At 40.5% G+C, this 22,158-nt stretch overlaps 2 protein-coding genes and 1 pseudogene across 3 annotated transcripts in view; 1 reads left to right on the forward strand and 2 right to left on the reverse strand.

Annotated features, from left to right (window-relative positions):
• LOC134822809 (chitooligosaccharidolytic beta-N-acetylglucosaminidase-like) overlaps positions 1-22,158 on the reverse strand; it is a gene marked incomplete in the record, with an annotated part of 941,725 nt that overhangs the window by 648,902 nt on the left and 270,665 nt on the right.
• LOC134822535 (SCO-spondin-like) lies at positions 848-18,425 on the reverse strand. Of its 2 annotated transcripts, none has more exons than XM_063833644.1 (15): positions 18,246-18,425; positions 17,787-17,941; positions 17,456-17,544; positions 17,179-17,297; positions 15,986-16,137; positions 15,261-15,389; positions 14,884-15,030; positions 12,966-13,132; positions 12,022-12,201; positions 3,148-3,317; positions 2,712-2,878; positions 2,445-2,562; positions 2,117-2,246; positions 1,747-1,901; positions 848-1,339 (listed from the first exon to the last, which is right to left on the reverse strand). In XM_063833644.1, the coding sequence occupies exons 1-15, from the start codon at positions 18,386-18,388 to the stop codon at positions 1,195-1,197; spliced, it is 2,166 nt and encodes a 721-aa protein (XP_063689714.1). In that variant the 5' UTR covers positions 18,389-18,425; the 3' UTR covers positions 848-1,194. The 2 variants fall into 2 exon arrangements, with proteins under 2 accessions (XP_063689714.1, XP_063689713.1); XM_063833643.1 differs by having other exon boundaries at positions 17,456-17,565.
• LOC134823772 (tubulin beta chain-like) lies at positions 3,806-5,762 on the forward strand (annotated as a pseudogene).

Raw genomic sequence — 22,158 nt, forward strand, 5'->3', positions numbered from 1 at the left:
TGCAACATGACCTAGTCCCGGAATACAACGCAGAGAACTCAGCAGTCCGGAAATACTAGATGATCGGTGCTATTGCCTTCGTGGACTTTGGAGACGTACTGGATACCTGGACGCAGCTGAAAGCAACCCTTCCCTCGGAGATGGATTCCTTTGCTGACTACAACGAACGTACCTGGGTCGGAACACAAACCTCCTCTCCCCTCTACACCCACTGGATCTGGAATCAACAGGATGCTGTCATGGCCGGACTCCCCAGAAGTTCCATCATTGCTGAGGGTTGGCACAACGGTTTTCTATCCTTGATGGGATGCACCAACCCTACTATCTGACGATTTATCGACGTCCTGAAGAAGGAGCAGGATCTAACCCAATGGAAGATCAACCAGAAGATGCTCAGACAACCACCTCCTCGCCGACTGAAGAAGTGGACCGATTACGACCGTCGCTTGAACGCTGTGATTGATAGCTACGATGATTATGACAGAATGGATTATTTGAAGTGTGTTGAAACAATGATTTTGAATTGAATATTGTGATTGTAATCTTTGATTTTATATTTAACCCCATTACTTATACACGACTACACTCAAGTCAAATTTGAACTTTACACATTGAATGTGTAAAGTGTTTTGTCGCACTTTAGTTCGTGTCGCACTGCAGTCCAGGTAGCGCACTGTAGTGCGACAGTGTCGGCCTTGAAAATTCTCTTGTCGCACTAGGGTACGTGTCGCACTACGATCCAGGTAGCGTACTCTACTGCGACTGTGTCGATTTTGGAGGTTTCGCACTAGGGTACGTGTCGCACTAGAGTACGTGTCGCACTACAGTACGTGAACCCTTCAATAGTGTCTTGTACCATCCTCAGTGACCTTGTATGGTGGTCATTCAAGAAAAATTCAGTCAAAACAGAGAATGTTTTGCTCATTTGTCGGATGCATATAGATGTTTCTGCTTTATTTAGAAATTTGACAACGATTTACATTAAGTCATTGTATCAACACCCAAACCCCAAATCTGATTCTAATAAAATGATAAATCTTCTGAAATAAATAATTTACTATAAAAGTCTGCTTGTAAGATCCTGTGTAATCCTGTGTAATCATACACGCAGATTGAAGTTGCACTTTTTATTCTAAAATGGAAACATTTTCTTTTTCAAACATCAGTTGTTTAAAATTTCCTTGAATTGAATCTTTACGAGGTCAATTTTTTGCGCCGTAGAAGCTGTTCAATATTTTGTGGGCAGCCCTCATCCAGAGTAATGTCTTGCTTCTGGTAGAGTCTAGGGCATCCAATACTATCCTCCCAGTTGTAGATCTTTACACCCTCGATATCACATCTAGTGGAATTAACAGTTAGATATAATAGATGTACAGCTTTTAAAGTAGAGAGATCAGAGAACGTGGCTCAGTGGCGTAACGAAGGGCCCCGCTGACCCCGCTGTGAGGGAAGGGGGGTATCTTAGGGGGGCGCCAAATCGTCGTTTGAATGTGGGACAATTTTGCTCTAGAAACACACTTTTTTAGAGATTTTACCGGCGTATCCTCTAAAATCACCTAATTTGTTCAATTTTAGGGAGGGGCGCCAAAATGGGAGGGGGCGCCAACAGGGGGGCGCATTTTTGGCGGGAAGCGCCAGCAGGCAAAGTTACGCCACTGAGTCGTGGCTGAGTATAATATGTTTGAAGATTAATTCATAGTTAAATTATTACTCTAGAAGACACAGATCGTCTAAAGGACTCTGCACCTCTGAACGTAGGTTCCCACAGCAATACACTGAGGGGAGAGTTTGTCAGTTAACCATATCTGAGCACACACGTCCACCACACAGCCCTCAATAAACGGCTCCTTTTCTACTCCGCACTCTTCTAGTCCTGCTGCTCGGAACGCTTTCTGGCATCTCTGTGGCAGTTTGTTTGGGTTCAATTAATCAACTCAGTTTGTTTTACAGAGCATCTGGATATTGGGTTGTCACGATGAACTGCGAGTACAGATCAATAAAAGATGATGAAATGTACTTTCTATCAGCTGGAATACGCGGATCTGGAGTCTAAACATGAACTGGTAACGAGGTAACCAGGTTACCAGGTAACCAGGTTACGAACTTTCTCTCTCACCTGTTTAGCTTGTTTCCTGCTGCTGAAAGAGCACTTTTTGTTGACATTTGGGATGTTCTTCTCACATTTGTTGGATCTGTCTACGGCCCAACTATCCCCAACCACCACTTCATCACCCGTCACTCCTCTTCTAGAGAATAAGAAACGTTTTGCTATTGAACGTTGAACTAGGGTTAACTCAATTCAATTTATCCGACTCATTCATATGCTACAACAAAGCTTATCTCGCTCAGTTCAAGTTCAAACCTGTTTTTAACTAGTTATAATTATAATTATATTAAAGTATTAGTATTTAGAAATAATATTAATAATATTAGAAAACTATTACCTTCCCAGTAGATCGTTATCTGGTTCCAGGTCGTTATTACCGCACAGCCCACACGTAGTAGCCTCAGCAGGAGCCAAGATGTGAACTGAAACTAAACCGTCCCAAACCACCTCAACATCTAGTAGAAGGACAGTTGTCAGGTAATTTTAATACTGGATCACTTGACAAAGTTAAGTTATAATAACAGCTGATCAAAATCGTATTGTTACAACTAAAAAGTTTCTTTTCATAATATTAATAAGGATTAAATAACTGATTCACTCGTACTTGAAGCATCAAGTTTGACCCTCAGATTTCTTCCATCAAATGAGATGGTCATGGGCCCGTTCCTAACAGTCTGATCGAGAGTGATGTTCATCTTCTCTCCTCCGAGGTTGATTACCCAGCCTCGCTGTAGCTCCACTGCTGATCCGCCCGAGAATAATGTTATCGAACTGGACATTTAGGTTACCATAGTTACCATAGTAATAATTAGTGGCAAATTAATGAATAAGGGTACTGATAAGAATCCTGCTATCTCTGCAATACAACTCTTATATTGTGCGAATTTTATATCTTGCGTTTAAAAATCATATAAAGTTATTTTGACGAAGGTGAATATAATTTGAGACTGTCTCACAAGCTATAGATTGCTGAAGTCAGATAAAATAATGAATAACTCCAGAATAAATAATGAGTTACGACAGATGAAATAATTACTTACCTCAGGCAGGAACCACGAGCACTAGTTGCAGAACATTTATCCATTTTACCGTAGACCAACCACCCAGCAAACTGACAGTCCATAGCGAGAACATAAGTGCACTCTCCCATGAAGTCGTACGTAAACCCATCAAATGTGATGAGGTGGGGGTCTCCAAATACTGTACACACCTTGTAAATATAATCTGTAATCAATTCAGTTCCAATTAGTGTAATTACAGACTTGAAGAGACATTGAATTTAGTTATTTTATTTTCCTATTGCACAAGATTGATAATTAGATACAAGATCTGTACAGTGTACTGGAGCGAGTTTCTTGAAACATATAAATAATACGATAGTTTGTGGTAACTTTTTAAAAACATGTGTTAACCATCTTCAGTTGTTTAAGCTTTATCGTGCGATGTTTTGTCTAATATGCGAGCTAGGTAGCAAAGATAAGCGTGCTGCATGTGATAATAATCACGTGATCACATGGCACTCCATATATGGGCATCACGTGTCCATATATGGACATCACGTGGTCTACCTATTCTTGTGATAATAGTAACGTGATTTGGCTGTTCATGTTAAGTTTAACGGAGAGACAAGTAAGAGCTAAGCAGCAGCATGCACTGCAGCATATCTGCAACTAACAATCACTGCACTCCTTGGTAACGGTGATTCAACTAATATATATATAAGACACCGAATCAGTGGACAGGCATTACTATTTTTCAACTTTTCATCAACTTAAGATTGTTCCAGTTAATTCTTCGCTATGAGAGAGATTGTTCACTTACAGGCCGGCCAATGCGGCAACCAGATCGGATCTAAATTCTGGGAGGTTCGTAATCTTTTTCTATCTTTTGTATTCTTCTGTTACAATTTTAATCTTAACCTAAGTTAAAGTGTACGTTTTCGAGTAATTGAGTGAGTTTAATCGCACTTTGCAAGTAATGAAAGGTAGAAATACGATTAAGAATGTCTACTACTTACAAGAATAAAAAATAGAACGAGTTTAAAGTGTAAATTAACTCTAACAAATACGATTTTTGATACTAAATAGAACTAATTCAGGTAATCTCTGACGAGCATGGTGTTGACCCCACTGGAACCTACCACGGAGACTCCGACCTGCAGTTGGAGAGATCAATGTCTACTACAACGAGGCCACCGGTGGAAAGTACGTTCCCCGTGCTGTCCTTGTGGACTTGGAGCCTGGAACCATGGACTCCGTCCGATCCGGACCTTTCGGCCAGATCTTCAGACCTGACAACTTCGTCTTCGGACAGTCAGGAGCTGGAAACAACTGGGCCAAGGGACATTACACCGAGGGAGCCGAACTCGTCGACTCTGTTCTGGATGTAGTCAGGAAGGAAGCTGAGGGCTGTGACTGCCTTCAGGGATTCCAGCTGGCTCACTCTCTCGGAGGTGGAACCGGATCCGGAATGGGAACACTCCTGATCTCCAAGATCCGTGAGGAATACCCCGACAGGATCATGACCACTTACTCCGTAGTCCCATCCCCCAAGGTCTCTGACACAGTTGTCGAGCCTTACAACGCCACCCTCTCCGTCCATCAGCTGGTTGAGAACACCGATGAGACCTTCGCCATCGACAACGAGGCTCTCTACGATATCTGCTTCAGGACCTTGAAACTCACCACCCCCACCTACGGAGATCTTAACCATCTCGTCTCCGCCACCATGTCTGGTGTCACCACCTGCCTGAGGTTCCCTGGACAGCTTAACGCTGATCTCAGGAAACTCGCAGTCAACATGGTTCCCTTCCCCCGTCTCCACTTCTTCATCCCCGGATTCGCTCCTCTGACCAGCCGAGGATCCCAGCAGTACAGAGCTCTGACCGTCCCTGAGCTCTCCGCCCAGATGTTCGATGCCAAGAACATGATGGCCGCTTGCGACCCCAGACACGGCCGATACCTCACAGTTGCCGCCATGTTCCGAGGACGTATGTCCATGAAGGAAGTCGATGAGCAGATGCTGAACGTACAGAACAAGAACAGCAGCTACTTCGTCGAATGGATCCCCAACAACGTCAAGACCGCCGTCTGTGACATTCCTCCCAGAGGACTCAAGATGTCTGCTACCTTCATCGGAAACAGCACTGCCATCCAGGAGCTCTTCAAGAGGATCAGCGAACAGTTCACTGCTATGTTCAGGCGTAAGGCTTTCCTCCATTGGTACACTGGTGAAGGTATGGACGAGATGGAATTCACTGAAGCCGAGAGCAACATGAACGATCTCGTTTCTGAGTACCAACAGGTAATTTTTATTTGATTCTAAATTTTATATGATACGATATTATTTTCTTCGATCATCATTGACTTTTGCGATTTGAATGGGCTCGTCTTCTGATCGATGATATTTTATTATTATTTATATTTTTATCGGAATATTATTCGAGCGATAAGACTAACACAATTCCTTATTTCAGTACCAGGACGCCACCGCCGAGGAGGAAGGAGAATTCGACGAGGAGGAGGAAGAAGAAGAGGGATAAGTTCTCACCTCGCATACAGTAACTAGTGACGTCATCGCACTATCTAGTGACATCATCACGCTATATTCCTTCAACATTCAGTAATGAATTGTAACGGACGATAACGTAGGGAGATGTTTAATTTAATGTAACGTGATTTTTTAGTGGACGCTTAAAAGAAGACATAGGACAATTTTCTGTGTCTTTTTCTGGGAATGTTTCATTATAATTTCATATTCATTCGCAACTGTTTGTAAAATTCTTGCAATTTCATCAACAACAAAAAAATGTGTTTTAATTCTAACATTTTCCAAATCACAGTGCTGGCAAGCACGACCGTTGCATTTATTGTGGGTATACTATGTTCCCCATTTACTATTATACCCCTTTACTATTATACCCCCTTAACTATATACCCCCTTTGGTACACGTTACAAGCCTCTTTTGTGCACGCGAAGCGTGCACTCCGGCCGGGGGCGGCGGCCGAAGGCCGCCGCCTCCGGCAGGAGTTTTCCAGGCATTAAGACTCATCGGAAGTCGTTAAGCAGAATTATTTTTAGTTCAAAACATTCTAATTTGATGTCAACGATGACAGGAATAAAAAATAGTTATGTTGAGATTTTTAAGAAATTTGCATAAAATACTCGCCAGCACTGTTATACGAAATTCGGTAAAAAACCCAAAATCGCCATATTCAGGTGCCTTAAAAACCATGTTAAAATTGAGTTAGAGATCTGAAATTTTTCAGGGCGTCTAGACGTTGATCAAATCGACTGCAAAAAAAGTTTCAGGTTTCAGGAGTATCGGGAAATGGGTTTTCTAGAACCCCTGTTTTACGACAGATTGTCGTGATATATATATTATATATACATATTCAGGGATAGACGCTTTGCCAGTCAATTGTAGCCTGTATTTAATTGTCCATAGATTCAAAAGTATAAAAGATAAAGCCATTTCCGACCACAGGTCTTGCAAATAATTGTTTACACTTTAGTTTACATTGTATAAAAAAATTATTTGACGTCATAAACACCCCTTGATGACGTCATCAAGTTAACCGTTTTTAAAACTTGATTTTTGACAAAGTAATAACTTTTAAAATTAATTTTAAACCATTAAGGAGTAATTTTATTCAAAATCTGAGGAGATTTTCATCTTAGATAATTGTTCAAGCATTCTGAAAATCTACCGGAAAGTTTTTCTAGCTTGCTCCTTCATAAAGATATTCGTCATTGAAGTTTGTGCTTTTTTGAAGAATTATTTTATAAAAACGTCAATTTTGTGATTTAGTATTCTCTGGTGTTGGGCCATGCCTTGAGTTGAGGAGCTCAGTTCTGCTTCCTATAGGTATAAATTGTGCATTAGGCTAGTTTTGAAGTTGAAAATCGAAAAGTTGCACACGTGGGGACACGCCCAAATTGATAGAAAATTGCTAAAATCACTGAAAATTGCTGTTTTCGTCATTTTCTGTCAACTTTAGAGTGCCGTTGTGATTACAGTTCTTCTTGAAATACTTTGAAACTTTGCATGCTTATCAAGCTATATATAAAACAATTACATGAAAAAATTTACGGCGATTCAATATTGGATGCGCACGCAACGTCCGCTCAAAGTTTGCACGTGCGAAAGGTGAGAATTTTGCTCATTCGTGATTTCCAACAAATTCTGCTTTGCCACGACAGTTTAATGTCATTATATATGAATTTAATGCCAACTTGAATGAGTATTAGGTGGCATATTCAGTCAGTGATCGACCGATATGCTTACCTAAACAAAAGGAAATGTTTTTAAAGGAAAATTTCGAAATCGTTGAAACTTCCTCCTTATTAATTAATGAAGATATCAGTTTATATTTCGACTTTATAAAGTACCCTGACATTATAATCAAAAAGAGATGATATTTTACCAAAACCCATATTCATGGGTAGAGTGGACCGCTGCCAGTGTCTCTCTTTCCCAAACAAAAGGAAATGATATTAATTTGATTGACCGTTCTCAAATGCAAAATGATACCGAGAATGAAATCGGTCGCTCGCTTTTCCCATTCATTTACAATTGTAATAGATTAAGAAGATCTACCCAAAGGCAGCTGTACTCGGCAATAAAGATTCAATAAACTTCAGCTAATTCAATAAGCAATAACTACTACCCTTACCCCGAAATACTAGGTATCGATCCGAACGCAACCCAAAGAGATTTTTACAGCATCTGACTGATGTAATCAATCGAAATTTATTACAATTCGTAAGCCGTGAATGAATGGAAAAAGCGAGCGACCGATTTCATTCTCGGTATCATTTTGCATTTGAGAACGGTCAATCAAATTAATATCATTTCCTTTTGTTTGGGAAAGAGAGACACTGGCAGCGGTCCACTCTACCCATGAATATGGGTTTTGGTAAAATACTGTACACAGATAATGTAGTATGGAAACAAAATACTCGATTTAGAGTTGGACCCTAATAGAAAAACTCTATTTCATAGCTTTGGCTTGACATGTAACCATAGTAACCATAGTAACCATAGTAACCATAGTAACCATAGTAACCATAGTAACCATAGTATCTCTACGAATTACAGAGCTTACTGTAACCATGGTAACTGTATTGAGGGGACGCTAATCTTAAGATCCCCCGCTGAATTAGGGTCTAGACTCATACCATCAGCCTCTTAAGTTTTACATATGCTAAGTTGGGCCGGGGTGCAGCCTCTTATCTTGCAGTTTTATATACGCTAACGTGTTGTGGCACATGTGTTAAGCTCATGAACCTGCCGGTTCGTGAACCAGACTGATGTTAAGAGTTTGAACAGCGTTTAAACGCTGTTCAAACTCTTAGACGGTCTGTATTTATGGTGATGCAGCAAATGTTCCTATAAATATTTGGGTAACTTGACTCAGTTATTAGTCCTTACATCGAGGTCACATGAACTCAGAGGCATCATGACTCTACGAATGAACTTATGAATAGTAATTAGTAAGGTGTAGGTAACAGGGCCGGTGATATATGGTCTCTCCAGAATCGTGATATCTGATACACACGAGACTGTCATCAGTCAGTTACCATGGGTACAGTCGCCCAGTGATCAACAGGGGCGGCTCTTTGGAATCCTGATCTCAGATCAGAACTCAGATCAGAACTCTTTTTATAAACCTCGCTCAAATCGAGAGTTTAAGCTCCATAGTCCATTGTTTATCACTTCCTTAGTGAGCTGGTGGGCAGGGTATCCTCCTATGTTTGGGTAATTCTTTCTCCATCTAACCCAAATCATTAGATTGATCCCGTCCACGGTAAGGTTCATGAATATTATGGATCATCTGATTATAGATATAAGTGTAGCACATGGTACCTGGAACCTGTGACTAATTATTGCATTTATTTGTCTGTTTTGATGTTTATTGATAAGAAATTGTCGGCCCTATTTTCACTACCAGTACCTGGAACCCCCAGATCATGTTCCAACAATGATCTTTAGCTTAGACGTCACCTGATTTGTGGTTATAGGCAGCCGTGTTAAGATAACTGGTCACTTAGTTGAACTCTTTACTCGTTATACGTCTTGTATTATTGTGTTAAGATAACTGGTCACTAAGTTGAACTCTTTACTCGTTATACGTCTGGTATTATTGTGTTAAGATAACTGGTCACTTAGTTGAACTCTTTACTCGTTATACGTCTTGTATTATTGTGTTAAGATAACTGGTCACTAAGTTGAACTCTTTACTCGTTATACGTCTGGTATTATTGTGTTAAGATAACTGGTCACTAAGTTGAACTCTTTACTCGTTATACGTCTGGTATTATTGTGTTAAGATAACTGGTCACTTAGTTGAACTCTTTACTCGTTATACGTCTTGTATTATTGTGTTAAGATAACTGGTCACTAAGTTGAACTCTTTACTCGTTATACGTCTGGTATTATTGTGTTAAGATAACTGGTCACTAAGTTGAACTCTTTACTCGTTATACGTCTGGTATTATTGTGTTAAGATAACTGGTCACTAAGTTGAACTCTTTACTCGTTATACATCTGGTATTATTGTGACAAGTTATCTGTCATAGCTTGATTCGTGCGTATTCAAGTTTTGATCCATCTAAAATCATCAAAATATAATACAGCTGCTGTTTGTTTGTTGATACTTTGATAGTGTTGGATAAATATTCTAAAATCATTCCATATGTTATCTAAATAACTAAGTTATGTAGCTGCTATCTGAGTTTGATAGGTTGCATCACACTCTATAATAACATAACGCTATAATAACACTATGTAGTATGTAATGGCACTATGCAGTATGTAATGGCACTATGCAGTATGTAATGGCACTATGTAGTATGTAATGGCACTATGTAGTATGTAACGGCACTATGTAGTATGTAATGGCACTATGTAGTATGTAACGGCACTATGTAGTATGTAATGGCACTATGTAGTATGTAATGGCACTATGTGATGCACTATAATACTCCAGTAGGACTATAAGATTAGTCTACTCCACAGTTCTTAAGGGCTATTCTGACCTCACAATTAACATGGGTGTGTTGAGAGTGCCGTATCCGGTGCGGCTAGCTCTGCGTTTACATTTGTTTGTGTGTTTACAGTTGTTTGGGCTTTCAGTTGTTTGTGTGTGTGTGTGTGTGTGTGTGTGTGTGGTGACTGGTGGTGCAAATATCCCGGGTCTAAATTATGTAGCTGCTAGCTGAGTGACTATCTTTGATCACACTCTATAATAACATAACGCTATAATAACACTATGTAGTATGTAATGGCACTATGTAGTATGTAATGGCACTATGCAGTATGTAATGGCACTATGTAGTATGTAATGGCACTATGTAGTATGTAATGGCACTATGTAGTATGTAATGGCACTATGTAGTATGTAATGGCACTATGTAGTATGTAATGGCACTATGTAGTATGTAATGGCACTATGTAGTATGTAATGGCACTATGTGATGCACTATAATACTCCAGTAGCACTATAAGATTAGTCTACTCCACAGCTCTTAAGGGCTATTCTGACCTCACAATTAACATGGGTGTGTTTGCAGTATCCGGTGCGGCTAGCACTGTGATTTCAGTAGTTTGTGCGTTTACATTTGTTTGTGTGTCTGTGGTGACTGGTGGTGCAAATATCCCGGGTGTATACCATACTGTATTACTGATGTGATGTTTGGAGAGGGATATCTGGCGTAGATCGAACTTAGTTTATGTTGTTGCAGTATTGTTGTAATATTTTTGATACTTTTTTGAGTTAAATAGAGGACGATAAATTAATGTTTTCGTAATTGATGAATTTTTGTTTAGCAATGATTAATTACCATGGATTTATTTAGGCAAGGTTCAACCTAAGATCAGAGATGATCATGGTGATGATTATCGTTCTCATGTCCATACTCGAGGCGAGAAGTGAAGGAGGTAAAACATTTCCAAATAATCATGAGTTTAGAAGTTCAGAGTGCATCGCTTTTAGCACTTTTATGATTGACTCGGTGCCTACTGCCATTCCATCAAGATAATCATCATTGAAATTAATTTGATTAATTCTATCTTTCAGTGTGAGTACCTGCAGTTATAGGCACAGAATACCAGCATAACATCGCTCGGCGACCACTCCAAATAAGAACAAAAGACAAACTGGAAAAGGCTGACAAGATAGCAGTAGCTATCAGAACAGACAGTAAACTGGTTGGGGTGATCAAGCTGGAGTTCTTCCCTGACAGTGAGGATCCTTATGTGAGCTACTCAGTACAACACTGCACTGGGAATGAGACTCAGAATGTAGGGGAGAAGTTGGGGGAGACTGGGAGGGGCTTCAAGGAGTTCAAGATAACGAAGGATGAAGAGAGGCTGGTCCTTGTATGCGATGGAGTGGAGTTAGTGACAATGGTTACATTCTCCTCCACCTCCACTGACTTTCCCGGTATAGGAACTTTCAATAAGTCTCAATTTGAAATTGTAAATAACTTGATTTAACTAATTTAACCGTTGATTTTAAAGAAGTGAAGGTAAAATTGGTGAAAATGTTCTTCTACAGATTGCATAAAGAAATGGGCTGGTGATACGAGCATTGTTAAATTCTGGTCAAAGAGCAACGCTCAGGAAACTATTCTTCTGTACCCCAGTAAGTATTATATATTAAGTAACTAAAATAAGTAAGTATAATATATTGAATATTTAACTTACTATATTTTATTATGTATTATCATTGAGTAATTAGTTGTAATGAAACGAAAAGGGATTTGTTTCATTCCGACTAATTCACTACATTTAACTTAGAATATAACTTCATATCAACATTGAATCACAATTTCTCTCGTTAGATCCAAACTGAAATGTTAACCATCGTTCAAGAAAACCCAATATAACCCAAATCAAGAAGCTCCCCTACCCGTTTCCTAGACTCCAGGTTATCAGGCCGGAATGTGGGAGTAGGTGTGACCTCCTCCTCCACTTCCACTACCACTTCCTGACTCCGGTACTCTCTCTCACACTGTCTAGCTTCACACCTGTATCTCCCTTTGTCACGTGAGCTGAGCGAGGTGACACGGAGTACGGACCTCGAGGACACCTGATGGAGATACGAATATCAGAATCAGGAGAGTCAGTGCTAGGATTGATATTTATTTTAAATTTAACCATTTTAGTTAATATTAGCTGTCTTCAGGTACCAAGTACTTTGATAAACCTTATTCGTGATAAATCTGGCAGATCTGGCAGACTCACCCTAGCAACACTCACCCTAGCAACAGTACTCACCCTAGCAACAGTACTCACCCTAGCAACAGTACTCACCCTAGAAACAGTACTCACCCTAGCAACAGTACTCACCCTAGCAACACTCACCCTAGTAACAGTAAATACTCACCCTAGCAGCAGTAAATACTCACCCTAGCAATAATAAACACTCACCCTAGCAACAGTACTCACCCTAGCAATAGTACTCACCCTAGCAACAGTACTCACCCTAGCAACAGTACTCACCCTAGCAGCAGTACTCACCCTAGCAACAGTACTCACCCTAGCAACAGTACTCACCCTAGCAACAGTACTCACCCTAGCAACAGTACTCACCCTAGCAACACTCACCCTAGTAACAGTAAATACTCACCCTAGCAGCAGTAAATACTCACCCTAGCAATAATAAACACTCACCCTAGCAACAGTACTCACCCTAGCAATAGTACTCACCCTAGCAACAGTACTCACCCTAGCAACAGTACTCACCCTAGCAACAGTACTCACCCTAGCAACAGTACTCACCCTAGCAACAGTACTCACCCTAGCAACAGTACTCACCCTAGCAACAGTACTCACCCTAGCAACAGTACTCACCCTAGCAACAGTACCGTCTTCAGAAGTCCTGGTCCAGTACAGCTCAGGAGTAGGAACAGCGGACTCTGACACTGAACAAGTCAGTCTCAGAGTCTCTCCTACTGAGTAAAATAGTTGACTTCCCGCGTTGACTTGAAGACTGGGCCTCGCCGTCCTCGGGCAGAAACCTGAGGGGTGGCAGAGAGTTACCATAGTTACACTACTAGTTACCATAGTACACTGAACTGAACATGCGTGCAAACAGAGTTTTAAATACTGTACAGACATGGGTTAAAAACAACGGTCTTAAACTTAATGTAGGAAAAACTAAATACATGATATTCACTAACAGATTACCAGAGGATATAAATATTAGTATAGAAGGACAGCGACTAGTGAAAAGTGAACATGAACGATTTTTAGGTGTCATTATTGACTCAAAACTTAGCTGGAGCCAGCACATTAAACAGTTAAAGACTAAAATATCCAGAAATGCAGGCGTAATGATGAAACTTAAAAGTTCCATTCCGAATAAAGCTCAAAAAATGCTATACAATAGTTTAATTCAATCTCACCTGTATTACTGCGCTACTGTTTGGGGTACTACTACTAAATCTTTAAATTCCATTCAGTCTTTATTCTCTGCTCAAAAGAAAGCTATTCGCGCCACTGATTCAGAATATCATAACTATTTTTACGACAAAGAAAAACGTAAACTACCATCTCACACAAAATCCATCTTCAACAAAATAGGAATTTTAGCTCTTCCTAATCTCATTGCTAAAAGCTGTCTAACTTTGATGCACAAGGTTTATATGGGAGTAGCACCATCGAGTATCTGTAGTATATTTGAAAAATCGCCGCTTAGACAAACGGAAAGGAGAAATCCAAAGTATTTTGAAATTAAGTTCAACAGATTACGGATCACCGATTATAGCATCTCTAACGTAGGACCACGATTATATAACAACACGATAAACGAAATAAATAAAATCCTTCCCTTCAACTTACCTAAGTTACAAGATAAGTTTATTAATTCATACAAGGACAACATTGTACGTTACTTACAGGACAAACAAAAACTTGACCTAGAAAACCTTTCGTGGACGGACAAGAACTTTGTCCTTTACAACTTTTAAACAAAATATTAGCAAAATATAACAGCTGTAAAAATCCTAAACGTTAGTGCAGTCAAATAAATGAACTGCGATAATGCATTTGACAGTCAGTCACTGCAATTTATTCTGCAACTTATTTTTCAATTTTCACTGCCACACTTAGGCTTATCTTGCCTACACATTTTTTAAAACGAAATTCCTTGCGCACCGCGTACTAAAATTACTTGGATTTCTACCGCTTTGATAAATGACTACAAGAAGATGGGGAGTTAATATTGTTGATTTATATAATATAGATTATTTATTCTTTAGTGTAGATTAACTTTATTTTTATATATTTAACCAAGTGTGAAGGATCAACCATACGTTATTGATATTTTTGAAATATTTAACGATAAATTAATATAATAATAAATGATTGTAATATTTTTATTGAGGCACATGCCACCCCATCGCGGGTTTACTACTTACTACTACTATAGTTACACTACTAGTTACCACAGGTACACTACTAGTTACCATAGTTACACTACTAAGCAGAGGCTGGGAGAACATGATGTGGGTTCGGATCTGACACATTAATTCTGTTTCAGGAGGAAATTACACTGTAGCACCTACCACACCCCTACATATATGTAAAAACTGACACTGTTAAAATTAACAAGTGTATGTCCACCGTTAATACTTTAATATTAATTGAGATATTCCCGAATGGAAGAATATCTGGAAACAATCTGTCACCCAGAGGAGGGGGGGCACATAGATACGTTTCGTCACTGACGTCACCAGCCCACCAGTTGCCAAGTGTTGTCTTGACTCACCATCATAAGAAACCACAGTGACATTAGTTCCCTCCCTGCAGTTTTCTTGTGTCACGTGACAGGGATTGTAGAAGCTCCTACAATCTGATCCGCACACCGGACTGTATTCAGTATTTTGGCACTCCGGACACACGCACTCCGTCGTACCTGCAATATCTAGTCAGTCTCACACCGGACTGAAATCCGGTGCTGTCTTTTTAGCGGTGATTTAAACGGTCTGATTGTAGTCCTAAACAAAATTAGTCAGTATAAAACAAACTGATCAAGAAAACAAAATAAAATAATATCGTTTTCTGAAAACAATAACCCACATAAACGTATTTAAAACGTGCAGATTGAAGTTGCTCGTTCCCTCAATAATACGAACAGAACATTACCAGTAACATAGTCAGCTTGACAAGTCTGACCAGCTCCACAGTTCACATCTTTACACAGATCCAGGACTCTGAGGTAAGCGTCCTGGAAGTCATCACCCCACGCGTTAGAAGCAAGACACCTGTACCATCCTGTAAATTATAATGTGTTCAATAATCACGCGTTAGAAGCAAGACACCTGTACCATCCTGTAAAATATAATGTGTCAATAATCACGTGTCAATCTACAAATTTGTTTAGTCAATTGGACATATTAACCATTAGAGCTGAAGTAGTTCTGATACGTTGGAATAGAATCTGTAAGACTGGCCTCTAGCTCGCCATTTTTTAGATTCAAGCAAATCGAGGATGTTCAAAGGGTGCAGAATGTTCAGCTCGACAAAATACCAGTGGTAATTATTCCGTAGGCTGTAAAATGACTCCTCCATGTCCATATCCTTAAATAATTGGACATAACCACGTGGTAAACTGCACGACAACAAAATATTAGCCTTTGAATCACTAGCTGTGAATGATGAAGATGCTAGCTGTGAATGATGAAGATGCTAGCTGTGAATGATGAAGATGCTAGCTGTGAATGATGAAGATGCTAGCTGTGAATGATGAAGATGCTGTTTGAATTTCAACCCTCAAATTTATAACACTCCCTGCAAGCTTATCACTTTCGTAGCACGTGTTGTGCACGTGGTAGTGCCACTTCAATATAAACAATTATCATCATTCGTACCTTCGTTTTGTTGGTTGACCTCTTCAAACTCTTGTATTACTGATACCACAGTAACTCTCTCTCCTCCGATCATCTCTGGAACCGCTCTGTTCACTCCGTCTGATCGCAGTGTTATTGTAGTCAGGGGGGCCGGGGCTCCTTGTGACTTACAGCTGAAACAGTGTTATTGTAGTCAGGGGGGCCGGGGCTCCTTGTGACTTACAGCTGAAACAGTGTTATTGTAGTCAGGGGGCCGGGGCTCCTTGTGACTTACAACTGAAACAGTGTTATTGTAGTCAGGGGGGCCGGGGCTCCTTGTGACTTACAGCTGAAACAGTGTTATTGTAGTCAGGGGGGCCGGGGCTCCTTGTGACTTACAGCTGAAACAGTGTTATTGTAGTCAGGGGGGCCGGGGCTCCTTGTGACTTACAGCTGAAACAGTGTTATTGTAGTCAGGGGGGCCGGGGCTCCTTGTGACTTACAGCTGAAACAGTTTTATTGTAGTCAGGGGGGCTGGAGCTCCTTGTGACTTACAGCTGAAACAGTGTTATTGTAGTCAGGGGGGCCGGGGCTCCTTGTGACTTACAACTGAAACAGTGTTATTGTAGTCAGGGGGGCCGGGGCTCCTTGTGACTTACAGCTGAAACAGTTTTATTGTAGTCAGGGGGGCTGGAGCTCCTTGTGACTTACAGCTGAAACAGTGTTATTGTAGTCAGGGGGGCCGGGGCTCCTTGTGACTTACAGCTGAAACAGTGTTATTGTAGTCAGGGGGGCCGGGGCTCCTTGTGACTTACAGCTGAAACAGTGTTATTGTAGTCAGGGGGGCCGGGGCTCCTTGTGACTTACAGCTGAAACAGTGTTATTGTAGTCAGGGGGGCCGGGGCTCCTTGTGACTTACAGCTGAAACAGTGTTATTGTAGTCAGGGGGGCCGGGGCTCCTTGTGACTTACAGCTGAAACAGTTTTATTGTAGTCAGGGGGGCTGGAGCTCCTTGTGACTTACAGCTGAAACAGTGTTATTGTAGTCAGGGGGCCGGGGCTCCTTGTGACTTACAACTGAAACACTGTTAATGTAGTCAATAACAGTGTTTCAACTGTAAGTCAACAGTAATATCAACCGTACCTGAACATTGCAGTTGAGCCAGGAGGAACTGTAATATTAAACGTACCTGAACATTGCAGTTGAGCCAGGAGGAACTGTAATATTAAACGTACCTGAACATTGCAGTTGAGCCAGGAGGAACCGTAATATTAACCGGGGGATCAGTTATAATGGCAGCTACCCTCAGTCCAGGGATTATATCCACGTCTCTGTTACCATCGTTTATCACTACCTGAACAAATGGAGATTATAATACATGCAGCTTATTCCTATCATCCCTGGACTGTGTAACAAAAGTGCAAGTTTCGAAAAGTTTGGAGACACTTAACAATGCACTAAACGGGTTAAGGAATAAAACAAGCAGTTTGTAGTACGTGATTTGTGCTTCACCTCGTTGCTGAAGGTATCTGTATTCCGGCCGGTATTCCGGCCGACGTCCAGCGCTTTAGTGAACGCACTGTATTCGTATTTAGGACTAGCTGTCGTCTGGCTGCTCTTATCTGTTATTATTAGGTTATATCGTTCAGTTTAGAAATGTTCAGGAGACTTTAATCCGTTTAGTATCGGAGCTTGGGAAGCAGTACGTCATTGATAAATACTAATTATCACCAAATAATGAGTTAGTCTGACATGCATCAAATATTTCAAGTGGAAATTTCCCACTCAAACAATGTAAGTTATATCCTCAAAACTAGTAATGTTTCATGTTAGCCCAACTTACCCTTATTAAAGAACTCAGTAGATGTCAGAGGGAGGGTCTGAGTAGAAAAGGAGACGGTTCTAGCTGCTCCAAAGTTAATGTCCTCAGTAGCGGAGGGAGTAGGGATGTTCAGGCTCTTCAGAAGCTGGCACACTGTGAGCAGGTCGTCTGTGTACCTGTACAGTATAACTCTGATTTACTGCTATTATCTTCCTCCAAATGAAGTCTTTACTATTTTATACATTATGTGAACGATTTACCGCGGCTGTTTACTTTCCCCAAACTCCGCGGTTAACCGGGGTTTGACTGTGAGTTGATTTTCTTCCAACGTTAGTGACTATACAGTTAACAGGTCTCATAGTCCCGTGTCAAATTATTAATAGATCAGCCTAGCTTGAAATCTCAACAGTATAATTCACGAAATAGCCCTGTTATTCTGTTGTTATACATTTGCTGTTAGAGTCTGCTGCTTCAGCTTACCTAGAACAGATGGCTTGATGTTTACATTGAGTAAAAAGACTAGCTGTTGAACACTTCACCCTGTTCTCTTCAACCTTATCACGTGTTTGACAGGTTGTCAATCTCCAGCTTGAAAACAACACAACACAACACAAAGCAAGCATGTTTACCTAAAAGTGTAATTTATTTGCCCTCTGTGCTAACTTTCCTCTAAAGACTCTCTCTCTCCTAGTTGGCCCTCCACGCCCCAAACAAGCTCCTATTGGCTCTCCTCCCTCAAGCCAGGCCCTTATTGGTGGAGAGAGCATGTCTGAGCGGTAACCCAGTTATCTAATTAACGTTTTAAGGAACATGCGTCACAGTCAAATGGGTGATCGGTTAATTGAACGGATGTGAACTGAGCTGGGACCATGCTGATCTATCAAGGTGTTGATAGTTGATGTGTTGATATGTTGATAGTTAAAGCTACAACCGTGTTATTGTTATTGTGTTTTTAGTATTGTAGTGATCCTGTGATATAACCATTCTAATCGAATTTGGTTTAGACAACTGACAAGTGCTGGTGAAGTTTTTATTTGTACGCTTTGTTAAAGTCTAGTAGTACCAAAGTTTTTAACTTAATATAAACTTGTCAAATTTCAAAATTCCTGCCAAGCGTCTGTACTATAGAAACCGAAAAGGTATCCGGCTGAATTCAGACCAGAGCTCGGAATTTCAAAACTTTTCAGAACATTTTTCTATCCATTCATAACTTTGAGTAACATGCCGGGTATTACTATTTATGTTACAGTTAAGGTGTCGGGGCCGAATGAGATATTTCTGCAGGATTTGATGTCTGATAATCATGAATCAGGCTAAATCATGTCATTGGGATTAAGGTTTATGCAAAAACCGTTTTGTTCAGCTGCAAAACCATAATTAACGGGCGATACTAGTAAAATATTTGTTCCAAATATATAGGACCGTCGACGAGTCCAACTCGGCACACGTCCTGGTAGGTTATAAACCTACAAAACCATAAAAACCAAAGTCACGTGATAATTTTAAGGCAAGCGAAAGTAAGAGTAAAAGACTAAAAGCCAATTAAATTGGATATGCTCAATATGCATTTGCTTCAAGAATTTTGTGCTGGCCGAAATTAGCGTTAAAAAACCATATTCAATACTAGTACTACTAGTACTATACACTATACTAATCAGTATGCGCGGCCTACCACAAGTACATGATTTTATTAAGGGGTCGTTCACATATTACGTAATCAGCTGAGGGGGGGGGGGTTTCCGAATGATTACGCTAGTGTAATTTTGACACAATAGTTATGTGTAAAACTGATAACGGAGGGGGGGTTAAAATGTTCCAAAAAATGATTACGTAATATGTGAACGACCCCTAATATAACCCTAACAGTAAACGAAACTCACTGATCATTCCAAAAAGGTATATAATTATAACAAATTTGGTACTGTGAAAATTCTCACAGTCTCTAGACAACAATGGTACAACAATTTTGAAATCCGAGCAAGTTTATTTTTATCGTGCACCCGGCCCCTAATGCTAGCAAAAAAAATTCGGCTTTTTCATGGTACCTAGACGAAATAAATATTTACTATCTAGGTGCCATATTTAATGGTGCGCGGCTTTTGGAGCAAGAGTAGGTGTAAAAGTCGCGTAATTTTACGAGATTCGTTGATTTTTGTCGTATTATTCTGTCATATCTTTGGTTCCTTCAATGAGGTCAAAATTATTGTGACGACCTTCCAATATAAGGGCTTTCACAACTTCCGAAAAATTTGGTGGATATCGACAATCGAAGTTGATATAGCTAGCATGTAGCTATAGTAATTTGAAAATGGGGCAAAATACGCTGCTTTTAGCTGTAACATAACGTTTGATGCAGATGGTTGGATATGCTCTAAATTTTTGGGACATGTAATTCTATAATAAGTAAGTCTATAAGTAAGCCTACTAATTTTTGTTAAAATTGGATCAAGGGAAGGTTACTTATATTAATGGGTATTAATACGCATTTGTTTCAAGAATTTTGAGCTGACCGGAATTACTGAATTAGCGCTAAAAAACCATTCTACAGTCGGCATGCGCGGCTCACTGTCGATGCAGCGCACTATCTACTAGCATGTGACCAAAATAGTTTTTTGCCCATAATTGATAATGCAACGAGCGACGATGCGAAACAAGAATGCTAGTTTGCGCGGCGCTTCGAAGCGGCGAAGTCCTCCAAATAATGCATAACTCTCTGCGGAAGCATTTTTACCCTACGTCGTGTTACTGCGCGGCGCTCAGCCTGTTATTCCGCCAAATCTATATTTGGTTATATATATGATTATGAACATGAGGTCCTCAGGTAAAACAATGTCATGTGCATAGTATGTAGCATGTAAGGAAAATAATTTGTATTAAAAAATCGTACCTTGTAGCGCTATGCGTTACTGTGCCGCGCCGCGCACTCAATGAGGCGTCTCGCTAGATTCGGTTTCACTAATTCACTCGCCATGGATTATAGGAAAAGGGCGCGTGTTTGTATTTCGCATTGGATATAAAGATGACCAATGATATTGCAGTGTTTAAGTCACGTGCGCGTGATATAGCGCGCTTGCGTGTGCTACCTTGAGCTGAGATCAGATACAAACTTTTGTTCCTGACTCTCTCTCACTCGCTCTCTGCATTATACCTTTACTTCTGATAAACCTATCGCTTGCAGTTTGTTGAATATCTCTGTCATCTGTCATATGCCTTAAAGTGATACCCTTCTCGTACGCTTTTGTTGTTGTTATGGTTTCAATGTCATGAGAGCTACATACATCCAAGAAAAATGGTCTTGTCTATAACTTGTGCCTAAACAATGAATGTGCCTAAACAATGAATTCAAGCTCATACATATTCGAGGTGCAGCAGCGCCAAACCACCCACTAAACCTGTTCCAACAGGAAAGAAAAGTCCCTCCTGCACAAGACAATCATAAACGCAGCAGGAAGAATACATCAACTTTAAAGCCGCCTCAAGATAAAAATGCCTTGAAATATTTTAGCAACAAGGATCTTCTCCAGCATTTGGACCAGTTGAAAGTGGATTGGACGTAAGAGATTTCGTGCATGATTCAAAAATCACTCGAATCAATGATGGCCTCTTATCTACCCTCGCAAACAAGCCCGAACCCCCAGATATATCTTCGTCCGGGTGTTCAGTACTCAACTGCAGCTCAGCAACCCTACCAACAAGCCCCTCATCACCCCAGGGCTACCCTGCACACTGCAGTGCACAGCACCTGCAACAGCCTGCTCTCTACAAACCGCTACTGGGAAAGTAGACCTCAAGTCAATACTTCCGATCTCCTCAACATTTCTTCTTAACATACAAGGAATGAATCCTGGGATAAAGAACCAGCAATGGAAGTTAAAATCTCTCCACGAGAATTTAGCAACCAGCCCGCTCCACACTCCCTTCTTTATTCTGACTGAGACTCATCTGAAGCCATACCATGTTGAAGCGGAGACGTGTATCCCTGGCAACAGTACCATCAGAGCTGATCAAGACAAACGTGCTCAAGGCGGTGTAGCTATCTACCTACACCACTCTTTACCTGCTGACACAATAAAAGTGTACTCTAACTCCTATTGTGAAGTTGCAATGGTTCACATCGCTAGCAGTAACTTTCTCCTTGTTGGCGTGTACCGCCCTCCACAGGCACCAGTCGACAAGTTTGATGACTGTTTGTGTGTGATTCAAGACTTTATAGACCACCTCCCTGGCTCTCCTGAACTCTACATTGCAGGCGACTTTAATTTGCCGTTTGTAGACTGGTCCAGTAAGTCTATCAAACCAAACTCCAGCAAATCGGCTTCCGAAACGAACTCGGGACTAGCCTTTATGGAGTTCATATCCTCTAACTTCCTAGAGCAGCTAGTCGACGAACCCA

Source organism: Bolinopsis microptera, chromosome 11 (assembly GCF_026151205.1).
Source record: "Bolinopsis microptera isolate Bmic1 chromosome 11, MBARI_Bmic_1.0, whole genome shotgun sequence".
NCBI classification, from domain to species: Eukaryota; Metazoa; Ctenophora; class Tentaculata; order Lobata; family Bolinopsidae; genus Bolinopsis; species Bolinopsis microptera.